We start from the raw sequence: 23023 nt of genomic DNA on the forward strand, positions 1-23023 counted from the left end.
TTGTAGATTGATTATCAGTTGTGAAGGTAAAGTTATGATTGACTATGAATAGTGCTGTTTTCTTTCATATTCGCGTTTGGCATTTTGGATAATAATTAGTTTTTTATGTTATATCATCATCAAAATTTAATATTTTAAGTCTATTTAATTTTTAAGTTTTTTAATAGTTGGTTTAATATTAAATAATCACGCTGCCTTTGTAATAAGGAAATATTTTTTTAATTAATTTACACAAAATTTCATTTAGTCTATTAAATAAATAAGATTATTGTGCAAGAGTTTAACTTTTTACACTTTTATATTATAAATAAGACAACTGGAGGAAATGTCCATCGAAAAAAATTGGGCCGAGTCATCGCTAAAATGTTGTTTTTTAATAAACAATTCTAGGCTCTTCAAAAAAATGTTGCCCATTTTTCCTCACTTTGAATGAATAAAGCTATTAGAAACTATTAATTTTTTTATTTTTTTGCAGTTTAATCTTTTGAATGCAAAAATGAAGTTATGTTAAAGATGAATAATCGATGGACTACACACACAACTCTTTATATAACTCTTGGACCGGGCACAGCAACTCTCCAGCTGTTTTATGAGGGCCATTAAGAATTAATTCTGGGCGCAGACAAGTTGCGAGCAAATGAATAATATTTATCTTAAGCGCTGACAGCAGCTGTCATTTCGCCGGACCACGTGACAGACAAGCTGCTCTCATTGACAGGCGGCGTCTTGGGTCGTTTGTCATGCGACACCATAGCTCGCTTCACACGCAGTCAATCATTGTCTTTTAGTGCTGCTCTCTTAAAATTTGATCCATCTATTAGTCAAATTGGATCAATATTATTATGCGCAGATTAGATTTACTTAAAATGATGTTTTTTTTTTCAATTTCAATCGAACTCGAATAAGATATTTTTCTCTTCATGTGTATTATTTACTTTGCTTATTTTTGTCTTTTTTTCTATCAAACATACTTATTAATGAAAAACGTGATCCGCCGCCGAAACACGCTTGAAGTTGTTTCTTTGTTCTACATTTGGAACGCGCCAGGACTAACAATGGGGCAATCACGTGTATTCGTTTCGATTGCCAAAACCAATTAAAGGATTCTCTCGCCATTGGATTTCGCCGCAGCGTGCATTTTATTATGAACTAATTCTGCGTGAGTGTGAAAAGCAGCTATAATCTTGAGCAAAAGTGAACTTGAGTCGAGACGGCCAAGCAACGCTCTCCAAGCGGACCAACGCATATTATGCCTTATCAGATTTGGCATATTTTTCAGATGACTTCTATGCTTGATAAAATTTTTTGGCAAATTTTACGCTCTTTAAGTTATTAAAAAAATTTATAACTATAATGAAAATATTAAATAATTTAAATAAAAAAATTTTTAATACTAACGCCGCAGTAAGGAAATGGTAAGTTACTTTATTAGTTTACGATGGTGAAAAAAAATGAAGTATTTCATGAATTTGTTTATTTTATATTATTTACTAATTTGCTTTGATTTTTTTATTATAATTAAAATAAAATATAAGCTATTTTGTTTAATTGCATTTAAACTATTTCTTTGAGATCTAATGCAGTGAACAGAAACAATACAAGATAATCTATTTGAGTCCTGCCTACAAAATTATTCTTTTTTTTTAATATATGATGAATTAAATAAGTAGTTTCACATTCATACATAACTTCTGGTTACAATTTTATTATAACACAGAAGAGGAAGTGAAACCCCCACGAATGCATGTCTTTCTTGTCACAAAAAATTCCATTAAAAAAAGGTTCTTTCTAGCTCATATCTTTTGTTTTGTAGTAGAGCGATAACTTAGCATATTTTGCTTCCTCGAGTTGAAAAAAGTCTGCAAATTTTAAAAAAGGGGGACATATTGATTGAATTCCATAACTTAATTGATCTTTTGTCAGCTCAAAGAACTTTAGTGCAGCATAGGACTTAAGCAAGGCAGTAAGTGTGGGTAGAAAAGTAGCGCTCAAGTGGCTGCTTTAATTAATTTATTTATGCTTGCGGAGAAGCAGGAACCAGATAATTAAACGGAAGCAAATAAAAAAAATTGTTTATTATTATTTTTTTTATAAGAATTTAATTATAAATATCTACATATTATGAGAAATTGAAACCAGGCGAACCACATTGCAAAGAAAAAATTAAAAAATAAAGGAAAACTGACATACAAAAGGCGACCCGAGGTCTGCTGGTACTTTGAAAACCTGGGGTTTTGTCGTGTCCCAACTAACGAGGTCCGCCCGGTTTCAATTTTTCATGAAATCCACCTCGAGTGTTACCATTCAACTACATATTGCTTTATAAAAATTGATATTTTTTAATTTGTTGGTAATTTTAATTGTTTATGAAATTTTAAATATTTTATTGCTATTGCTTATTATTTTCATAGGATATTTAAATATTAATAAAAAAAAATTGTATTTTTAGTTTGTATAGATATAAATTTTTCTAATCAATTTCACCAGATTATCTCAATATACTGAAAAGTTATAATCCAAATTGGAGATCTCGTCAGATTGGAAGGTTATTTAATTGTAATTAAAAGATAAGTAATTATTTAATAGCAACACTAAATTGACTAAAAATGTATTGAACATTAAAAAGTCATATTCAATTAAAAAATAATAAATTAATATTTTTGTGTAATAATATACTTATGCACTGCATCAAAAATTTATCAGTTGATTGAGAAATCGTTTAAAAAAAATATCTCAAACGTCTACTCAAAATTTGTGTCTCTATTTCCCATGTTAATAAATCTCCAAAGGTTTCATCTCATTACAGTTTACCCGGCGGTTTGCTTAAATGTGAGTGACTTTGAGTGGCCCAGATATGCGAGAGACGAGCAATTTATTTGCGTGTGCTTGGATTCGACGGAGCAGCGTGGGAAAGGACTATACGCCTGGGCTCGATAAGGCCGCAAATAACCGCTCTTACACTTCTTTTTTGGTAAATTTAGAAATATTTTACTAGCCGATGGCGAACTATTGTGATCCTTGTTGTGATGACGCGATCGCATCCCCCCACACAACTCTCCACTTGATACCCAGAGCCCCGGCCGGGCACCCTCTCAGTCTGTACTGGTTCCTCGTGCCGCTCCCGAGGATTCCGCGTCCCACCACTCTGGTCCAGCCCCAACAGATTCAACTCAGCCACCGCCATGGTATATCTCAAAATCCAGTGATCTTCACTTTTAATCACCAACTTCACTATTTAATCCATAATTATGTGAAAAAAATTAATTGCTTTAAGCGTTTTATTTTATTTTAAAATAGATTTAGCACAAAGTGATTGCAATTTTATAACTTAAACTTCTACCAATTTTATTAAATTAATAAATTTTTATTTTATTTAATTTGCTATCAATCTAAATAGTTGTTTTATTGAGAATTCAAATTTTAATTGATTTATTTTAGGATTTATTTTGCACAATGATGGATGTTTTAATTTTTGTTGAATTTATTTGTTTCACTTCCACTGACTGGTACCAAAGAAGCTGGGAATAGTTTATAAAAAATTGATTTCGCTATAGAAGTCTCCTTTTTTAAGTCCGGTGTTGCTAGAGAGACGAAAATAGCCACGCGGATAAAAAAAAACAATATGTATTCCGCGTGTTCGTCGCTGGCGCATGCAGCGTCATAAAATCGGCGGCCTTTGTCTCACTTTATGACATCTTCTATTCTAAGCGTGTAACGAATTCGCGCTCATTTGCCGAAACCAGCTCCTTTGAACTCTTTTCCACAACCCGCCAGTTTATTGCTGAAGTTCTTTGAAGCAGGGATATAAATAATTGGAGACTAAACAAGCTTTTCTCAAATTACAGGATGATCTTAACCAGGAGCAGATTACCAGTGAGTAAACTTTTTTAGTTTAGAAACATAATTAATAATTAACTGAAATTGGAGTAACATTTGAAAAAACATACCTAAAATTATAATTGGAATTAATTGCGATAAAAATTAATTGAAGAACGTAAATAAAAATTTCAAGTATTTTTAAAACATATAATTTTTATTTGAAATTATTTCCAATAACAAGTTAAATGGACATTCTTTCTAAAAATATGAAGTAAAAAAGGACAAATTATTAAATTTTTAATGTTTCAAATAAAATTTAACTAGCCTTAATACATGAAATTAAATTTTCAGTGCTGAAGAAGGCCTTCGATGCCTTCGATCGCGAAAAGAAGGGCTGCATCTCCACCGAGATGGTCGGCACCATCCTTGAGATGTTGGGCATCCAAGTGACCGCCAAGATGTTTGAGGAAATCATCGCTGAGGTTGACGCTGACGGTAAACAATTAATTTTTAATTTCGCTACAAGTTAGAATGAAATTATTGAAAATCCGCAGGCTCCGGTGAGCTGGAGTTTGAGGAGTTCTGCATGTTGTCGTCGCGCTTCCTGATTGAGGAGGATGCTGAGGCGATGCAGCAGGAGCTGAAGGAGGCCTTCCGTCTGTACGACAAGGAGGGCAACGGCTACATCACCACCGACGTGCTCCGCGAAATCCTCCGCGAGCTCGACGACAAAGTCACCAGCGATGACTTGGACATGATGATTGAGGAAATTGATTCTGACGGCTCCGGCACCGTGGACTTTGACGGTATTTTTTTCTGTTTAATTTAGTTAGAACACATTTTTTGAATTAATCAACAATAACAACATACAAATTGAAAACTGCATTAGTTTTGATCAAAAAAGAAAGTTAGTTTAAAAAATTAAATAATAACACATTACATTGTAATTATAAATTTCAAGTATGTAGTTTTTAAATGCTATTTGTTCAATTTTTTACAATTTTAAAAATATTTTTATTTATAAGTTATCAAAGAATTATTATTATTGTTATTATTATTATTATTGCTTCTGTTGTTTGAATTGTAGCTTTTTCAAAAAATATATTTTTTCTCATATTTAAATTAAATCTACTGGTATCATGCTCAATTGAAATGAATTTGTATTTTATGGAAGTATCATGAGAACCCAAGCTTTAATCTTTTTAATGTCCTTTTTCTCAAACCATGTTATAGTAAATTATGATGATTCAATTGGAACGAATTGATTGCAAGGAGATCAAAGGTTACAAACAGTGTACATACGCTTTTTAAGACTTCGTTGATTGATGCTCTTGGTCTTTCTTTAAATGCTTCTTTCAGGACTATCTTTTATTGCTCCAGTTATTGATGAATTGAATTAAAAAATTCAGTTTTTTTTCTGTAATTTGCCTTTATTTTCTTCAACAATATTAGAATATTAGACCATTTTTTAATTCATAATTGTAAAACATGTGATGATGTGATACATAGCAACACTAGTTTAAATAATACAATTTAGACAAGATCATTTTTGCAGTTGAAGTTTTCAACTTTATTTGAAAAAGGTGGACTTGAATCTTTACTTATTAATTGAAAAATATTTATCATAAATTTTTGCTTGTGTTAATCAATGAAAAATAACATATAATTGCAGAGTTCATGGAGGTCATGACCGGTGGAGACGATTAAACTCAGTCAACATTATGCCACTAAAAGCAGCAACAGGAACACCGACAGTGATGGCTGGACCACCTTTTCGATTCTTACACAACTTATAAAGACTCTTGCTGGGCCAGGGGTCATTCCTTTTTGTTACTATAAGCCAAGATGATGGAATGCTAATTTGTTACCGCAATAAAGTTAATTTGGTTATTTTGAAGTGTCGCCTTTATTTAACCATTTTTTTTTAATTTAACAAAATTATTATGATTCCGATTAATAGATTATAGTCCGTTGGCAAACGTTGCAAAATGGGACCACACACGCGCGGCGCCAAACAATGTAAAGCGCCGGGAATTTACAGTTGGTTGACAAATGCGCACTTATTTGATTTATGACCTTTGCTTTGATTTGCCCCCTCAATTCATTGATTGATTTTGATGGTCCGCAACTTCCCCTCTGGCGTGAGATGATTTATAGCACTGCCGCTTCCTCACTGGTGTATATCGATCGTCAGTGTCCATTCGGTCCTTTGCATTAACTAATCCACCGCCATGGTGAGTTTCAACTTTTAAGTTTGAACAAGTTCATGAAGTAATTAAATTTTTACCCAAAACAGGATGAGCTTCTTCCCGACCAAGTTAGCAGTAAGTAATCTATACTTATCTATTAAATACCTTAAAATGTTTCTTTTAGTACAGTATATTTATTCCCGAAAATCATCGGCAAATAAAATAATAAAACTTTGCAAAATTTCAAAATAAAAACTTTAATGGATAATTTTCAAATCTACATATTGATCAGTGATCATTAAAATTTGAAAGGACATTAAAAAGTGTCCTAATTTAATATTAAGATATATTCAAAAGAACTTAATAAATGGAAAAAATTTTTATTAATATATTTATTGATTTCTCTTTGTAGAAGAAATAAACAATCGAGGTGGAATTCATATTGATTTAATTTTAACTTCGCTTTTATTTGTTTCATTATTATCAATTTCTTACGATTACATTGCTTTTTAAAAATTTGATTGGATTTCCAGCCTGAACCGAAAATTCTCATGGATTTATTTAAATTAAATGCTTTCACTGGAAATAATCTAAATAACGTTTTATTGAAAATTGTAGTGCTCAAGAAGGCGTTTGATGCCTTTGACAGAGAAAAGAAGGGCTTTATCAGTACTGACATGATTGGTACCATTCTCGAGATGCTCGGCATCCAGATTTCCGACGAAGACGTTGAGGAAATCGTCGTGGAAATGGACTCGGAAGGTGCATATTTATTTAAAATTAATTTCTTGGTGATAATAATTTTTTTCTTTTCTAAATTCAAGGAACGGGCAATTTGGATTTTGAGAGCTTTTGCGTTTTGTCCGCGCGCTTCCTGGTAGAGGAGGACACTGAGAAGATGCAACAAGAGTTGCGTGAAGCTTTCAGGTTGTACGACAGGGAGGGCAACGGCTACATCACGACGGACACGCTCAAGGAAATCTTCCGCGAGCTCGACAACACCATCACTGAAGAGGATTTGGACGAGATGATTGAGGAAATCGACTCTGACGGCTCGGGAACTGTGGACTTTGAGGAGTTCATGGGAGTCATGACGGGAGAGTAATAATAAGAGCACTATTGCAACTTGTTCAAATAATTTTATTTTTTATTTGATGATTGTGTGTATATTTTGAATAAAAATATTTATTTTCCATGCAAGCAAATCTAAAACTTCGAAATGAAAATCCCTTTTTGTTATCCAAAGGTAAAATATTATTTAATGAGATGGAGAAATTATAGCTATAAATATGGACTGATTAAAATAAAAGCCATTATTTGTAATACGGAAAATCAGTTTTTAATGTATTAATTTATGAAACATAAAACTTCAATTTTAATTATTTTAAAATCAACTATTATATTTATTTTTGGAGTGTGTTAAAAAAGTTGTAAAATGTTTAGTTTCTTTATAATCAAATTTTAAAGGGAAAGTTAATTTTTTTGCTGATTTAACGTCATAACTGATTTTAATTATAATTAAATATTAATTAAACTGGATTGTTCAAATTTCAGTTATTAATTATATTCACGTCCATTGAGCTATTGAGCTTAGTCCATAAACTCGACATCTCCAAAAAGTCGCGAGTCGCCAAGTTGAACGCTTTTGTATTCGGATTTGCACATCTGCAGTTTACCCTCATGCTGTGTCTTGTTGTTAAATATTCCTGATATCCTGACCATAGTATAGTCTACCACTTGTATACATATGAAAATTGGCTGAAAGTTGAATAGGTTTATTAATTATTGAAAGTCGAGTTTTTTTTTTTTTTTTTGTAAGAAATAATTTAATTTTGGTCCAGAGTTTTATGTGTATTAAAAAACAATCTTTTCTTGTGAATAATAAAGAAAACAAATCGATAATAAATTATTTTATTGAAGAACCTTAATTGAAATACTTTCTCCTCAAAACTGCCAACCGTGTTAAATATCTTCTATCAATATTTAAAAATTTCTCAAATTGACACTCCAAAATTGGTAAACAATTTGTTTTTAAGACGGACATGTTTTCACTTAACATTTTTTTTTAAGGTTTTCATTGCATATAATTATGCTGTTCCGAGACTTCCAAAATAAAATGCATGAGTCTAAAACTTAAATATGCAAAAATTGTAATCAATATAAAATGACGTATCCCCAACTGAAGCCTAAAAAATTAAATTGGAAAAAATTTCGTTTGCAGCCTATTCATATTATAACTATTATTTCACCTATGGATCCTGTCACATGGCAATGGTGTTCAAATAATACACGCGGTCATTTCCTTTTGGAAATGCTGTTTTTAAAGGCGAACTTTAATTAAAAAGTTGTAGAAAATCCATAAAATTCAATTTTTCTTTTTTTAGTAAAAAAAATTTGTCTGATATATTATTGCCAGCAATGAAAAATTAGTAACTTAGCAATTAAGTTACCTCTCAATTGTGCATATTCAATTAATTGACCTTGAGATAGTCCCATTCGATTATTGCAGATTGTCCAAAATTGCTCATTCTTTACAGCTGATTTATTCATTTTGCAAAAACGGCACTGGACACGTCAGCGTTAAGTGTTATAGTTGATTTTAAACGCGCTGCAATGAGTTGCTAATCGACCTTTAATTAAAAATGAGTGCAGCACCCCTTTCGCCGCGCTAATTGATTTACTCCCCTCAAGTATAAAGCGGCGCGTCTGATCAAAGACAGCTATAGTAGCCACTCAACTTTCAGTCGTCAGCCAATTGACGTGCCCAAGTTTTCGCTAGCGACTCATTACTAATCGTAAAAGCACGCGCAAGCCATGGTGAGTACAGCACGCTCTTTTTAAATATTTTACAATGAAGGTTCAAAATTTCAATAGAATTGCCAGGATTGGAAATAATATTTTACTTATTTAAAAAGTAAATAGCACTTTATCCTAAGCAAAGTTAAGCAAAGTTTGTAAAAAAAAAAAAAAAAATTTTAACTATAGCCACATAATGATCAAATTATTTCGTTTCTCTCTACTGAATTATAATTTTTTTTAATTAATTTATTAAATTAGTTTTTACTGAATTATGTTTGGTTAATACCTTTTTTGTATGGATAAATGATATTTCCTTTTAAATTAAATTCAGTTTTGACAATGTAATTTAATTTTTTTTACATTTTTTTTTGTAGCAATTGAATTTATAAAATTATGATTAAAATTTACAGGAGGATTTGAGCAAGGAACAAAAAGATAGTGAGTAAACCTACAAATTCATTTTTAAACCTCCAATTAGAAAGGAAAATAAAAAAAATCCTTTTTTTACTTTCAGTGCTGAAGAAGGCATTTGACGCCTTTGACCGTGAAAAGGCCGGTTTCATCTCGACTGACATGATTGGCACAATTTTTGAAATGCTTGGCATCCAGATTGATGATGACGAAATCAATGAAATCATCAGTGAGGTTGACGCTGACGGTAAGAAACGCAAAGATATAATTATTTAAAAATAAATAATTGTGCGATTGAAAAAGTTGACGATAAAATATAATTTAACCGTGCAGGGTCTGGCCAGCTGGAGTTTGAAGAGTTCTGCATGTTGTCTTCGCGTTTCATGGTGGAGGAGGAAGACCCTGAGGCGATGCGGCAGGAGCTGAAGGAGGCCTTCCGTCTGTACGACAAGGAGGGCAACGGCTACATCACCACCGACGTGCTCAAGGAGATTTTCCGCGAGCTCGACAACACCATCAACGCCGACGACTTGGACGACATGATTGAGGAAATCGACTCTGACGGCTCGGGAACTGTGGACTTTGAGGAGTTCATGGAGGTCATGACTGGAGAATAAAGAGAATCACATGAACGACTGATTGATACAAAATTTCAAATTTTGTCAACTCGATCTTTCAATAAAACCAATATATTTTTCAATAAACTTGACTATTTTTAATTAAAAAAATAATAATTTAAAATATAAAGTCGTCAGGCTTCAATCCTCTGCAAGTCGGGAATCCAGTTGGAGGCGAAGGGATATCTTTGGGAGTGCCAACTTGGACGATAAGGGCCATACCAACGCCGGCCGAAGTTATGTGGCCAGCACGACTTTCTAGTAGCCAAAATCCTATTCAACATAAAAATATGAATTTTTTAGCATTTTCTAATTAAATGTTAACAGTTTAAAATTTCAAGAGTTAATAGTAATGATATATATTTTTTTAACTCTGCTAGAATTGTTTCTGATTAACATTAAATTTATTACATAGATTCAATATTATGTCATTATACAAAATTTAAGATCGCGTTTTATAAGGTTACAATTCTATTGAAGTAAATAATGTTTGCAGTATTTATGTGAGATATTAATTAAATTAATAATTCAATTGTGGTTAGTGTGTGTTTATATATAATTCTTTGTAGACTTTGTTCTCATTAGTTTACGAGAAATTTATATTGTCTTTTATGTCTGTATTGTTAAGTGTAAAGCATTTTCAGAGTAATGTTTCTGAGAAGTATGTATTTCTGTGGTTTTACCAAAACTTTGCAAGAAAAGCTTGACTTTAAATAATTGAATATGCATCAAAATTATGATTAATAATAAAGCATTAATTTTTTGATGAAATTTAATTCTCTTATGACTAAAAAATTGTCTTTATGAGCCTCAAAAAAATTTGAAATTTGGAATCTAAGGCAATTGAGCAACACAACTGGCCTGAATCCCGAACTTGCCTAATTCCAGGGCTCATATAAACTTTGTTGATAATTTGAAAAATTGAATTTACCAGGATTGTCTGCCTTGAAAAATGCAGTAACCTCTCCTGCTGGAGGCACCACAATTGTGTCCCTGCAGATGGGCCTCTGGTTGCTTTTCCCTTCTCGTCCCGCCTGTTGCCAGTTGGCCACGTACAGTTTATGGCCGTGCATGTGAAAAGCGACAGCCTCATTACTTATACCTTGAAAAAGATCCGAAAAATTAATTTTCTCCGGAAAATCTAAATTTTAATTTCATTTTACCATCATGCTTGAAGACTAGTTTTACAGTCGCATTTACTCCGGCCCTAATGAAATGGGCGCACTCGCAAAAGTAAGGTGCACTTTTGCAAGTGGTCGGCGGCCGGTTTGCCGCGCTCGGGACCAGATTGGCGTAGGTTTCGCACTCGGTCGCTTCGTTCCTGTCTTCGTATTGCGTCAGAATAGGGGTTGAAGGGGGTCGGAATGAGACGGTGTTAATTTGTGGTGCAAGGGTTGGATCCTCGTCGCCTATTTTTAATTTTTAGTAAAAATAATTGTAAATCTCTTAATAAGAAATTCATACCACTGTCCAGAAATGTTGGGTAGTATTCAATGTCGTTCAAAACAAATCTGAATTCAACGTCGTCGACGGACACTTGGGAAACTTTGTTCAAACCAAATGAGAGGAAAAAGGTCAAGTCGGGAATGAACTCGAAATTTGGTGAATCGGGACTTTCCAATTGGGCACTGCAGTAGTTGTTGGAATCCTCGGTGCAATTCGCAGACAAAGTCTATTTAAATAATTTTTTTTAATATGTATTTAATTCTCGCTATTTTTATAAAATTCTACTTTAAAAGGTTTTTTGTTAATAATTTCTCGAGTTTCAGCAGGTCTGACGATTGTTTTCAATTTTTCCAGTTGGCCACATTTGTGCAGACCGGAAATCTGCATTTGGCAATATTTGCACGGCTCTCCCGAGAGGAAAATTTGCATGTCATATCTTTCCCCTGTCAAATAAAATGCTTATTATAAATTATTTGAAAATAAAATTGACACATTACCAGGATAAATGGTGAGCTTTTTAACGTATATCGGCAAAATGTCTGCACCTTGGACATTTAAAACTTTAAACACGTGATTTTCCAGAGTCATTTCTACCGGACAATCAAATGCAGCAGCATTGATCACTCTGAAAACCGTTTCTCCTTCCGTGACATCGAATTCATCCAATTTCTTTAATTAAGTCATAATTATTGATGCAAAAATTAAAACTATTTTCTCAACCTCATGCACTGCTTTTCCGTTCAGAACGATTTTCGCGATCGGTCTGTTGAGCCCAACCAATGCACCTTGAACTGCTCCGTACGCTCCACTCAAAAGGGCGTAATTTCTTGTTCCAATCAACAGCAGTTCTTCGTGTTTGTACTTTTGAGGCTCGTTCACAATCAAAGCGCCGTAAATGCCGTCAGCGTGCTGGGAAACTTTGGGACATGACATACATATTTTGTTAAACAAAATTCCATAGGAAAAAAATTGATCATTTTAAGAAAATCAATTATAATTAAAATTTTCTTATTGCTATTTTTCTGCACTCCAATTCTGTAAAAAAACCTATTATTCAACATACAATGATTGTAGCTATGGCGGGACAAACAGTCATTTAATTATAATTAAAACTCGAATTGGCAGAGCTATTATTTTTCTAGTTACCAAAGATGACTTTGAAAGTAAATAGAACTGAAAAATTTTTCCTCCAAAGGATTTTTTTTTTATTTTACATCCTTTAATTTAATTGAACGCTTTTTAATATCAGAAAAAACCATTTTAGTTACCAGAAGAGGCGTAATAAAAGTGGGTTCCAGGATTTTCGGCTGAAAACGAGTATCTGAAGGAAGAGCCTGGGGTCAACGGGCATTGCGTCACTTTCGGCACGCCGTCGTAATACGGAGTGCCCGTTTGCAAAACTCCATGCCAGTGGATCGACGTTTCAAAACTTCCAGGCAGTCGGTTTACCACGTCAACCACAATCTGGTCTCCCTTGCAGACCTTAATTATCAAAAAATTAAAATCTAAAAAAAAAGAAATTAAAAATTTAACCTTGATTGTTGGTCCTGGAGACTTTTTGTTTATAGTCAAAGCTAATTTTCTACTAAATTCGCAACTTCCCCCACCACAAGTGGCGTTTCTTTGGCAGTGATCACAGCTGAAAATTAAATTCCAGAGTAATTTTATATAGAAATAAAATTATATTTCTACAGATAATTACTCAATAACACTAGCGTGGAGGGTAAATTTGTAATGGCACTTGAGCGGCTCGCTGCCGTCATCACATTGTCGCTCACATGGGTGGCCAAATGCGCACAAAAAGCCTGAAAGAATGGAAAAAAAATGCATCATCATTCATTCATCGCCGGTATTTTAATATAATATTCAGCCGAGTGTTTCCTCGCGACCTCCATCAAACAGCAGTGAAAGTTGGTTCGTCAGAAATGTTTTGCAAGGTCAAGATTCAAGATTGATATAATTTTTAGCAGACAAAATTAAGAATACAGGACCACGCACATGAAGTTGCTGGTTTTAAACAGTATGTTTTGTTTTAACAATTAAATAGTCAAATATGATTTTTAAATTGTTCGAAAGTTTTCTTCTACAATTTGATAGAAAACTGTAATTATTTATGCTAAAACAAAAATAAAATAATTCAATTTAATCGTAAAATCAATATGAGAGAAACAAATTTAATGAATAAATTAATTGGTAAGTAAATTGAATTAAAAAATAATCGCGGCAAGGCGATCGTTTCTAAACATTGAATTGATTTTTCAGATTGCACTGATTAATTTTAATTTATTTACTTATTTTGGTCCTGAGAACCATGGTGACTTGAGTTAGTTTAAAAGAGCGCTCTTGTTGCTACGCAAAACAAATCGTTTTCCTTTATATGAGAAACCAGTTTTGTTGCATAAGATGGGAAGTACAGAGGCTGCGAGAGTAAAACGCACTGTGGAAACATTCATCGTCAATTATCATTACTGCGGCCGTGCGAAAATAATGCACTTTCCTCAGTTTGATTTAAACAAAGCAAGTTATATATTAAAGAAAAAATTAAATTTATTGCAAAATCTTATTTTGCTGCAAATATAATCTCTCTCACACCTTATACATGTCAACAAAATTGGCTTTTATGCTATTTACCACTATTTACTGCATCAGCATTTTTATTACACTACTCGTGCATGCAAGAAATTTATATAAATCTGGTGCAAGTAATATTAACACAGCAAGTATGTATAATTGACTTCGCAAAATTTTTGTCATTTATATTTAAAATAATAAAATAAAAAACTAGACGTAACAATCTATTAAAGTTTAATAGATATGTAAATTTAGAAAAAAAAAATATCGTTTATATAATATTAAAAATGAAATAAATTTTACTTACAGAACATGAAAAATATAAATAAAACAAACATCCCCTCGCCGGTCTTCTTCATGTTCTGGGCGAGGGGTTGGTGGAAGTGGCGAACGACGCCAATAATCCCCAGCAAATTGCACGTCGCGCTAAAGAAACAACACTGACTGCCGGCGCAGACTTTGCCTACCTCCTCGATTCACTTTCACTCCCGCCGCCGCTGCTCTGTTATGATATAACACTAGTCGCGTTTTTGAGCAATTCACACTTTGTGATTCGCCACGCGGGCTGCTTTATTATAAAGGAAAGAAAAACGATGACCAAACTCGACGAAATTCGCCACGGCACTTTCTTATATTAGTGGGTAATTGCACACACTTAACAGGTGGCTGCAAAAAGTACTCTTTTTAAAAAGTGATTCATTATGTTTATTTTATGTTTGGATAAGTTAAAGAGCTATGATACTTAAGCAATATCAGGAAATAATTGTAAATAAATATTATCGCTGCAATTCTGCACTTCTATACAGAAAAAAAATTGTAATACAATATCAAAAATTTTTCGATATAACTATAAAATTAATTTTTATTTTCCACACCGTGAAAATAATTTTATATAGAAATCAACACAATTTTGGTGTATAAAAGAAATCAAAATTTTTGACCAAACGGCACCGCCAACACTAGCAAAGAATTCATTGGCTAACAGTCTAGATGAAGATATAAAAATTGTATTAAAATATTATGAATAAAATAGAAAATAAATTAAACGATTAAATTTATTTTTTATCTATTTATTTATGTAATTTTAAAAAGGATATTATTATTAACACACAAATAAAAACTACATCAGGAAATCCAATCAATTGAAAATTACAGTGCGTGCATTTGATTGTGCATCTTGATTTTGCAATGAAACAGACGTAGATGCAGTTGCAAGTGTCATGGATAATTTGCTGCATGAAAGAGAAAGTGAGTCAAATGCATCCATCCAGAAGCCCTTGCGCCGTTGGATGAATGCAAGTGCAAGTCATGACTTGCTCTAGCACAGGCTCCTCCAAGTAGGCCACCGGGACACTCAAATAATGCAATTTTTCATTGACGGCTCTAGGGAGACAAGTTATCAAATAATAAAAAAAAAAATTAACTTTTGTCAAGCGGCAACAAAACGAATTGTCGGCCCGTTTATTTGAAAAACAAAAATGGAATGTCACTATTCATACAACATACAATGACACAATATATCACTCCTTTATTATGAAATCTTTAACAGTGTCAAAACGTGGCTATAATTTTAATTCCAGAACGAGTTCAATTGGGATTAAATTTTAACCACATTAGGCAGCAAATTAATTTAAACTATTTAATATCACAAAATCTGCCTCTTTCATTAAAAAATTAGCAGTCTGTTGAGCGTCTTGACTGGAAGACTTTTTGTACCAAAGAAAAACGGAAAAATTAGGTTAGGAAAAAGTCTGGACCTCTCCAACTGCCGCATTTTGGGAAATCTGGGGGTGCTGCGGGCAGATTCCACGCTTCACCCACGTGGATCAACAAGCCCAGCCCCCGAGCCGAGTGCCCAATGTGCTGGTCATGCAACATCCAGTAACCTAAATAATTTAAACACAAATCAAATCATATTTCGTACAAATTTTAATTTTTTTTTAATTTCAATAACAATTTTATTAAAAATTTTAATAAACTGTCTACCTGGATTGTCTGCAAGAAATCTGATTTCAATCCTGCCACCGGCTGGGACGGAGATGGAATCCTTTGCAGGCGAGAGAGACACGCTTTTCGCAAGTCTTTTCACAACATGAAACGAGTGGCCGTGCAAATGGAACACGTGACCTTCACCTACCGCGTCGCCTAGAAAAACATAGTATCATGTAACACTTTCACTCTCTGATTTTCTAGAGTCATTTTATATTTTTGCAAGTGTCAAAACCTTTTATCATCTTAAAAAATTGTACCTTTGTCATGCAAATTAAGTTGCACCGAAGCTCCGAGCGGGACGTCCACTTGGTGCACGCACTCGCAAGGCGGCTTTTCGCATCCTTGCGGCTTCGATTCAGCGTGACAAAGCAACTCGCGCGGCACATCTGCGGCCTGGGTCACCAAAGGGGACGGCGGGTACATGAAGGTCAGGTTGGACACGTGAGGAATTTTCACTTCAGGATCTTGACTCACTAAAAACAAGTTTACTTTTTCATTAGTAAAAAATGTTTATTAAAATCATTTTTTAATATAATTAAAATTACAAATTAATAATTAATTGAAAAATGCTCATTTAAAAAGTGTCAAAGTTTCATATGATTTTAATTGTGCAATTAATTGAATTAAAAATAATAAAACTCTTAGCTAAATGAAAAGATTATGCGATTTTTGTTTTTACATATTAATATGCATCAACAATATCGGATTTCAAATCAAATAATTTATTAAATAAAATAAAAATAAATTTGAAATTATTTTTAAGATTAAATTTAACAAACTAAATTGAGTTTTACAATAGAACTTGCCTATGTATGAGCCAAGGCTGTGGTTGTTGACGGCGGAAAACTCAAACGGCAGCTCCAATTCTAAATCTACCTTGACTTTGCTAAGGCTGGAGTGCACAGGGTCGAGGGCTTCAAGTTCCCCGAGACAGACAATTTCGTCTTCAGCGGTGCCGCAGTTGTGGCTGGCGCTGTCCAGAAACTGCACGTTGGACGCAATTTTCAGCTCCAACGGCAGCAGTTCCCGTTTCATTTTGGTCTTTTCGGGGGACTCAAAGTACTGCAGAAGGGCGGTTTGTTCCAGAGCGGTGCAGGTGGAATGCACTCTGAGAGGGTAGGACTTCGGAGAGGCAGACGCGTCGAGGACAAAGTCAATTCTCTCTCCTTTTGAACAAAAAAAAGTAAGTAGTAAAAAGAAGGAAAAATTATAAAATAAAATTTAGTTTTTCATGAAAAACTAAAAACACTGGACTTTTACAGAATTAAAACAAAAAGCTAAAATTTACAAGCAGTAAAAAAAATTACGGAGAATTGAGAAATTGATCAAGAAAATATATACCAATGTATCCAAATTCAGATATCAATATTTAAATTTTTGGCACAAAACATAAACAATAAAATATGCAAAATGGAAGTAAAAAAAAGGGAAAACTTATTTTTTTAAATTCAAATAATATTGAATTACCTGATGCAAGAGTGATGCTGGCAACATCTTTGGGCCTGACGGGGCTACCGTCGATTTCGATGACCTTCATCGAGTGACCCTCTACGCTGACCTTGAGAGGACACGCCGAAATCACTCCAGCGTGCACCAGCCTGAATCTGTACCTGACGCCAGGCTGCACTTGAAACGAAGCAGGAGGAAATCCGTCCTTGAAAAAATTTGCATTTATTTCCAAATTAATTGACCTTGACTTTTTTTAATTGTACCTTCGAAGCGCCTCTTCCGTTGATGAGCAAGGCGTCGGCGGCCACGGAGCCTTGGTCGGCCTGGAGAAGACGCTGCAGAGCAAATGAATGAGTCCACTCGGACACAACAATCACGTGCTCCTTGCGGTCTTCGTCGAAAAGGGCCCTGTGGGGCTCTCGCGCGGGGGCCCTGCGCACCACAAGGGCACCGGCAAGACCGTCGGCCATTTCGGCACCTTTGAATAAAATTATGGAAGACAAGAGAGTCGGCATTTAATTATTTAAAAACAAAACCGCTCAGTTGCTCTCAATTTAATTTTGAAATCCCCTTTTTCAATTAAAATTTTTAGTTCATTGGTAAATTTTTATAATAAAATCTCAAACAAACACAAAAAAAGCCGGCCATAGTAATAATCTCTGATTTTAAATAAATTCTTGCTTTTACAGTTCAGTTCAAATATGTCCATAAATTTAATCTTTTTGTTGCTTAAAAACTAAAAATTTGGAGAAATTACTGAAATTACCATTGTGTGCGTGCCACAAATGTGTGCCAGGTCTGGTCGCTCTGAATTTGTATTGGAAAGTGGTGTAGCTCGGGATGGGACACTGCGTCACCATAGGGACGCCGTCCATAAACGGCGTGTCCTTCTGCGGCACTCCTCGCCAATGCACCGCCAACCCGTGGCCAGGGACTCTGTTCACAACGTCCACCACCAAAATATCGTTTTCGCAGACCTAAATCACGCCAAAATTAATATTCTTTAATCAAAATTAATGGTTAGATTTGAATAGGTACGTGAATGCTCGGCCCCGGCAATTGTCTGTTGGCGGTGAGGATTCCTCTTTTGAATCCGTCGGCCGTCACGCAATTCGGGCTCCAGCAATCAGTCTGGTTTCGGGGACAAGCACCGCAAGAACTGAACAAATTTTAGCTACGTGGTTTGAATGAGACTTGGGAATTAATACCTGCTGAGTGTTTGGTAAACTTCGAATGTCAGCTTGATTCTGCAAATCATGGGCCAATCAAGCTCGTGGCATGGTCGATCGCAGGACATAAAAAAAGGGTCTAAAACATAGCAATGTTTATTTTTTTTTTAAATAGCCTAACAGTTATTTGTGAATTTTAAATAATTCACATGCAAATTTAGCACCGGCAAAACCCATAAGCAAGTAAGCAAGTGAATATCCCGAAAAGATTTTTAATTGAAACGTGCTTAGTGTATCCCATAATTTCTTGGCGGCAGGTTGCAGAATAACTGTTTAAGGTTTCGTGTGGCCATTGTTAAATCATTGTTGCAATTAAATGTTTGCAAAAAAATTGAAATAAAACACTTCTCGAGTTAACAAAACAGTGGTTTGTATGTGCGAGTTTATTATTTAAAAAAAAATTATAATAAATCAATTATTGTAATAAAAATTATAATAATTTTGTTGTTATTAAATTGTAAAATATATTATAAATAATAGTTTCATTTAATAAATTTTATATTAAAAGAATATTTCTCTAGTTTCATTAAATAAATAAAAATAAGTAAATATTAAATATAAAATAAATAAATTACATTTTAAAAATGTATTAATTTACAATCGTTCAATGTATGCTATGGTTAAACTTCTTAATAAAACCTAGGGTTTGTTTATCGAATTTGTATAATATTTTTTAATTAATATTGAAAATTAAAAATATTGAGAAAAAATATCTTATGTCCAATCAACTGACAAATTTTCAAACAAGTGGAAATTGAGTAATTAATTAAAAAAACTGACCAACTAGAATATTAATAAAATTATAATATAATTAAACACATTGAATCCTACTGTATAAATTTGGAAGGGTTTTCTATACCTGGCATTGGAGTGCACCAAAGCACCAGCCCAACTAAAAACGCAACTCCAGAAACAACAACGCTTTTGCAAAAGCAGCCAACGTCATGTTTCTCGTCCCTCGACATCGCAACTGATTATTGAGATTAAAGGAAACATTATTTCCCGCTAACAATACATTGACATTCCCACCCTGCATTGTTTCACTTTCTTCCTTTCATCTCCGCCTTTGAAGAAATATGACTGTGCACCTTCTCCTGATCAATAAAAATGTAGAATTGAAAATGGAAAGGTGTCAAATGGAGTACCCAATGACAGAATTGTGTTTGAAAGTTTTAATTACGCCGTGCATTGGGAAATTTATATTCGTATAATGTGGCGAAAAGAGGTTACTGAGCGCTATTGATGTAACTTGGAGGAGGATTGCGATGAAAGACATGGCGACCTTGAGACATGCAGCAGTTGCGTTTGAAAATCTCTTCCAATATAGTTTTACAGTGTTCTTGATTTTAATTTAAAAAATTATCTTTTTCCTCTTGATCAAAAATTTGGCATTCATTTAGATATTTTTTCCTCAGTTTTTTAATATTTTTCAATTCCGTTACTAAAAAAAACTCTAGCTATTGAATTTTATCTGTAGAATCAATTTAATAGAATATAATTCCCAATAAATTAGCTATAAATTTTTAATATTAGATATAAACAATACAGGTAATTTTTACTTAAACATTTAATACTATTTAGATAATTAATACTAACTAAATTGATAAATTAAAAATTTATTTATATTTATTAACAAATGAAGGAAACTGAAATAACTACGACAAAAATAGCTCTTAACTTATAATTTTTATTAATTTAAATGTATAATATATTTAAGTGTCTGTAAAATTTAAAATAATAAATTTACATTAATGTGCTCTAAACCTCTATATCAATTTTATTTATTTTTGTATTAAATTTTTTATTTCATTAAATTGTGAAGCAATAACTCATTCCTTGCGCGATTTGTACCACAAATGATTCCGTCATTACAACTTCCGCAATGCACCAATAAACTACGTAATGATTAAAAAAAAATTAATGATTTTGTCTCACCAGGCACCGGCGAGAAGTAGATGACGGCGGTGGCCGCGGCCGCGACGGCGAAGACGAGGGCCGTCCGCAACACGCAGCGGCCTCCAGAGGCCACCAGCGAGCACTTTTCCTCCATCATGTCGCCGAGTCCGCGTTCTCCATGCTGGCCCGTGGCAGACTGGCGAGGATCGAGCTGCGCGCACTCGACAGCGCCGACCGACCAAAGCTTTCTATCAAATGCGGCAAATAATTTTCTCGCTCGCTGCACTCGCTCTCTGCCTCGCGGCGGCTTTTGTGTTTCCGATCCGCGTTCCCCTTGAAATTTGCAATCGCGTGAGGCAATGCGAATTTATATCTGCGCAAGGGAAAGCGTTGCTTTTTCCTATAATGAATTATAAATATTTCCAAGGAATAAAATTAATTTTTTTACAATACTGGTGATATTTTTAAAAATAGCAATAGATTTTAATTTTAATAATTTTATTAATTAAGTTTTGAATTTACTTCACTACGTTCACTATTACTGTTGAATTTCCTAAATACAAAAACACGCTTTAACAGTTACAGTGATTGCTTCGAGATGGCTCGACTGGTTCAAGCCTATACTATTCGCAATATTTTTTTCCAAAGGCGAACAAAAAAATATGTGGGCGCTTGCTTTTTATTTTGTATAAAATTTGTCTTTAAACAATTTAACCGAATTTAACCCAACAATAGCTCTTCCGTTTTAAAAATACTTTTCCCAAAAGGCGAACAAAAAAATATAACATTTGCTTTTTATTTTTTATAAAATGGTTTTTTTAAATAAAACCTATCAATTGCTCTTCCCGTTTTCAAAGGTGAACGGAAAAACAAGAAAATATAGCACTTGCTTTCAACTTGTATAAAATTCATCTATGAATAATTGAACCTTTCAGTAGCTCTTTTCGATTTCACAATATTTTTCACAGAAGGCGAACAAGATCATAGCGCTTGCTTTTCATTCTTCATTTTATATCATTAATTCTTTATCCCGTTTTCAAAATTCTTTTCAACAAATGCTAACGCAAAAATAAGCGCTTGTTTGCTATTTTGTAAATAATTTAACCCTTCAATAGCTTCTCTGGTTTTCACAATATTTCTCCAAAAAGGCGAACAAAAAATTCAGCGCTATAGCTTTCTTATTTTGAATAAAATTCGTATATGAATGATTGAACCTTTCATTAGCTCTTCCCGTTTTCAGAATACTTTTACCAAAGTGTGAACTCAAAAAAAAGCGCTCGCTTTTTATTTTGTATGAAATTGCGGTCTTTAAATACTTCAGACAAGTACTAATTGCTACCAGGCGTAATTTTCATAGGAGCAATTTATCTTCAAATCGTCTTGAAGAGAGTTTGATTGCGTGATTATTTCTTCTTAAAGATGTTGAAAGTGTGAAGATTGAATAGTTCCTATCCTATCATCTCGAACATTAAAACTCAGAATTAATACAACTAAATCATAAAATATTTTACTGTAAATTTTTTGACATAAAATAAATTAAGTTGTGAAGACAGTAAATCGTGAATCTTTAGAATCTTTTATATTTTACTCCAGAACTTTTGGCACCGCCTAAATTATGAATTATGATTAATGTTGGACACTTAATTTTTCAGCAACTTGCGCAACCAATTAAGTGACGCTTCCAGAATAAACCGCAATTATATGAAGCGGAGGTCGGTCTAGGCGTCGCGTTCGGTTAGCATCGCTCATTAATCATGCGCTCGCAATATTTTCTCCGAGGCGAGAAAAAATCCGTCACCTCTTCTTATCCTTGGCGCCGAAAATATACGTCGTCGGCAAAACGCGGCTTTCTGGACCACATTCAAATAACACGAGATGTGATGAATCTGGTCGCAGCTCGTGTTGAGTGATGTGCGAGGGCAATTAATTTCTGGAAAGAGAAATTCTGGAGAGAGGTGCGAATTTTAATGCACTAATGCACTCAACGCGTAAAGTAACATGAAATAGGGCGAGTCAGTGTCACCGCCGGTGTAGGACCAGACACGTAGCCAAATCTAATTTCACGTTGGTTTTGCAAGCAATATTATTTTTGAATACATATTTCGCTGTAATTCTCCAACTGCAAGTAATTATCAAAAATAATAAAAAAAAATTCATGCACAGTTGGATCAAAAGAAGCACCCACTCAGTAGAGTTTCATTTATACTGTAATTTCGTTAGAAAAATTATTATATCTTTAATTGTATGAATTATGTTTATGATGATATATTATATTTAAAATATTTAAGATAATATACAAATATTATAAATATAATAAAATATACATAGTAAATATATTTAAAAATATTTATTTTATTGTATGTATAATATAAAACAATTTAATTAAAACTCTTTAATATTTTTAAATAATATGTTTTTTAGTTAGTAAAAAATTATTATAAATTTTATTTATTATCCTTTAAATTTTAAAATATAATGTTTGTGTTTGATAAACCTTTTTCTAATTAGAAGACAATTTTTTTTCTTCAGACTGCAACAGATTTTCACTGAAAACTAGCAGGAGAAGCAGGTTTATTTTTGTGAAGAAGCTAAAATCAAACTAAAA

General features: G+C 33.5%; 5 protein-coding genes across 5 annotated transcripts; 3 read left to right on the forward strand and 2 right to left on the reverse strand.

Annotated features, from left to right (window-relative positions):
• The first annotated feature begins 3051 nt into the window (after positions 1-3051).
• LOC132195101 (troponin C, isoallergen Bla g 6.0201-like) lies at positions 3052-5716 on the forward strand. Its single transcript, XM_059616854.1, has 5 exons — positions 3052-3185; positions 3846-3873; positions 4171-4314; positions 4374-4625; positions 5492-5716. The coding sequence occupies exons 1-5, from the start codon at positions 3183-3185 to the stop codon at positions 5524-5526; spliced, it is 462 nt and encodes a 153-aa protein (XP_059472837.1). The 5' UTR covers positions 3052-3182; the 3' UTR covers positions 5527-5716.
• Positions 5717-5946: 230 nt separating this feature from the next.
• On the forward strand, positions 5947-7209 carry LOC132195106 (troponin C, isoallergen Bla g 6.0101-like). Its single transcript, XM_059616867.1, has 4 exons — positions 5947-6053; positions 6116-6143; positions 6627-6770; positions 6833-7209. Exons 1-4 carry the CDS (start codon positions 6051-6053, stop codon positions 7111-7113), a joined length of 456 nt encoding a protein of 151 aa, XP_059472850.1. The 5' UTR covers positions 5947-6050; the 3' UTR covers positions 7114-7209.
• Positions 7210-8700: 1491 nt separating this feature from the next.
• LOC132198031 (troponin C, isoallergen Bla g 6.0101-like) lies at positions 8701-9922 on the forward strand. Its single transcript, XM_059621708.1, has 4 exons — positions 8701-8825; positions 9218-9245; positions 9322-9465; positions 9552-9922. Exons 1-4 carry the CDS (start codon positions 8823-8825, stop codon positions 9833-9835), a joined length of 459 nt encoding a protein of 152 aa, XP_059477691.1. The 5' UTR covers positions 8701-8822; the 3' UTR covers positions 9836-9922.
• LOC132198021 (uncharacterized) lies at positions 9899-14314 on the reverse strand. The gene is made up of 11 exons (XM_059621697.1): positions 14160-14314; positions 12984-13086; positions 12815-12920; positions 12550-12763; positions 12002-12198; positions 11779-11950; positions 11567-11724; positions 11300-11507; positions 10999-11244; positions 10767-10937; positions 9899-10108 (listed from the first exon to the last, which is right to left on the reverse strand). The coding sequence occupies exons 1-11, from the start codon at positions 14209-14211 to the stop codon at positions 9954-9956; spliced, it is 1782 nt and encodes a 593-aa protein (XP_059477680.1). The 5' UTR covers positions 14212-14314; the 3' UTR covers positions 9899-9953.
• A 672-nt stretch (positions 14315-14986) lies between these two features.
• On the reverse strand, positions 14987-20638 carry LOC132205739 (uncharacterized). The gene is made up of 10 exons (XM_059635000.1): positions 20458-20638; positions 18502-18601; positions 18332-18452; positions 18060-18270; positions 17557-17771; positions 17312-17498; positions 16651-17010; positions 16102-16317; positions 15839-15997; positions 14987-15738 (listed from the first exon to the last, which is right to left on the reverse strand). The coding sequence occupies exons 1-10, from the start codon at positions 20573-20575 to the stop codon at positions 15587-15589; spliced, it is 1839 nt and encodes a 612-aa protein (XP_059490983.1). The 5' UTR covers positions 20576-20638; the 3' UTR covers positions 14987-15586.
• Positions 20639-23023: the final 2385 nt, after the last annotated feature.

This window comes from Neocloeon triangulifer, unplaced genomic scaffold, assembly GCF_031216515.1.
Source record: "Neocloeon triangulifer isolate White Clay Creek 2 clone unplaced genomic scaffold, ASM3121651v1 ptg000001l, whole genome shotgun sequence".
Classification (NCBI taxonomy): domain Eukaryota; kingdom Metazoa; phylum Arthropoda; class Insecta; order Ephemeroptera; family Baetidae; genus Neocloeon; species Neocloeon triangulifer.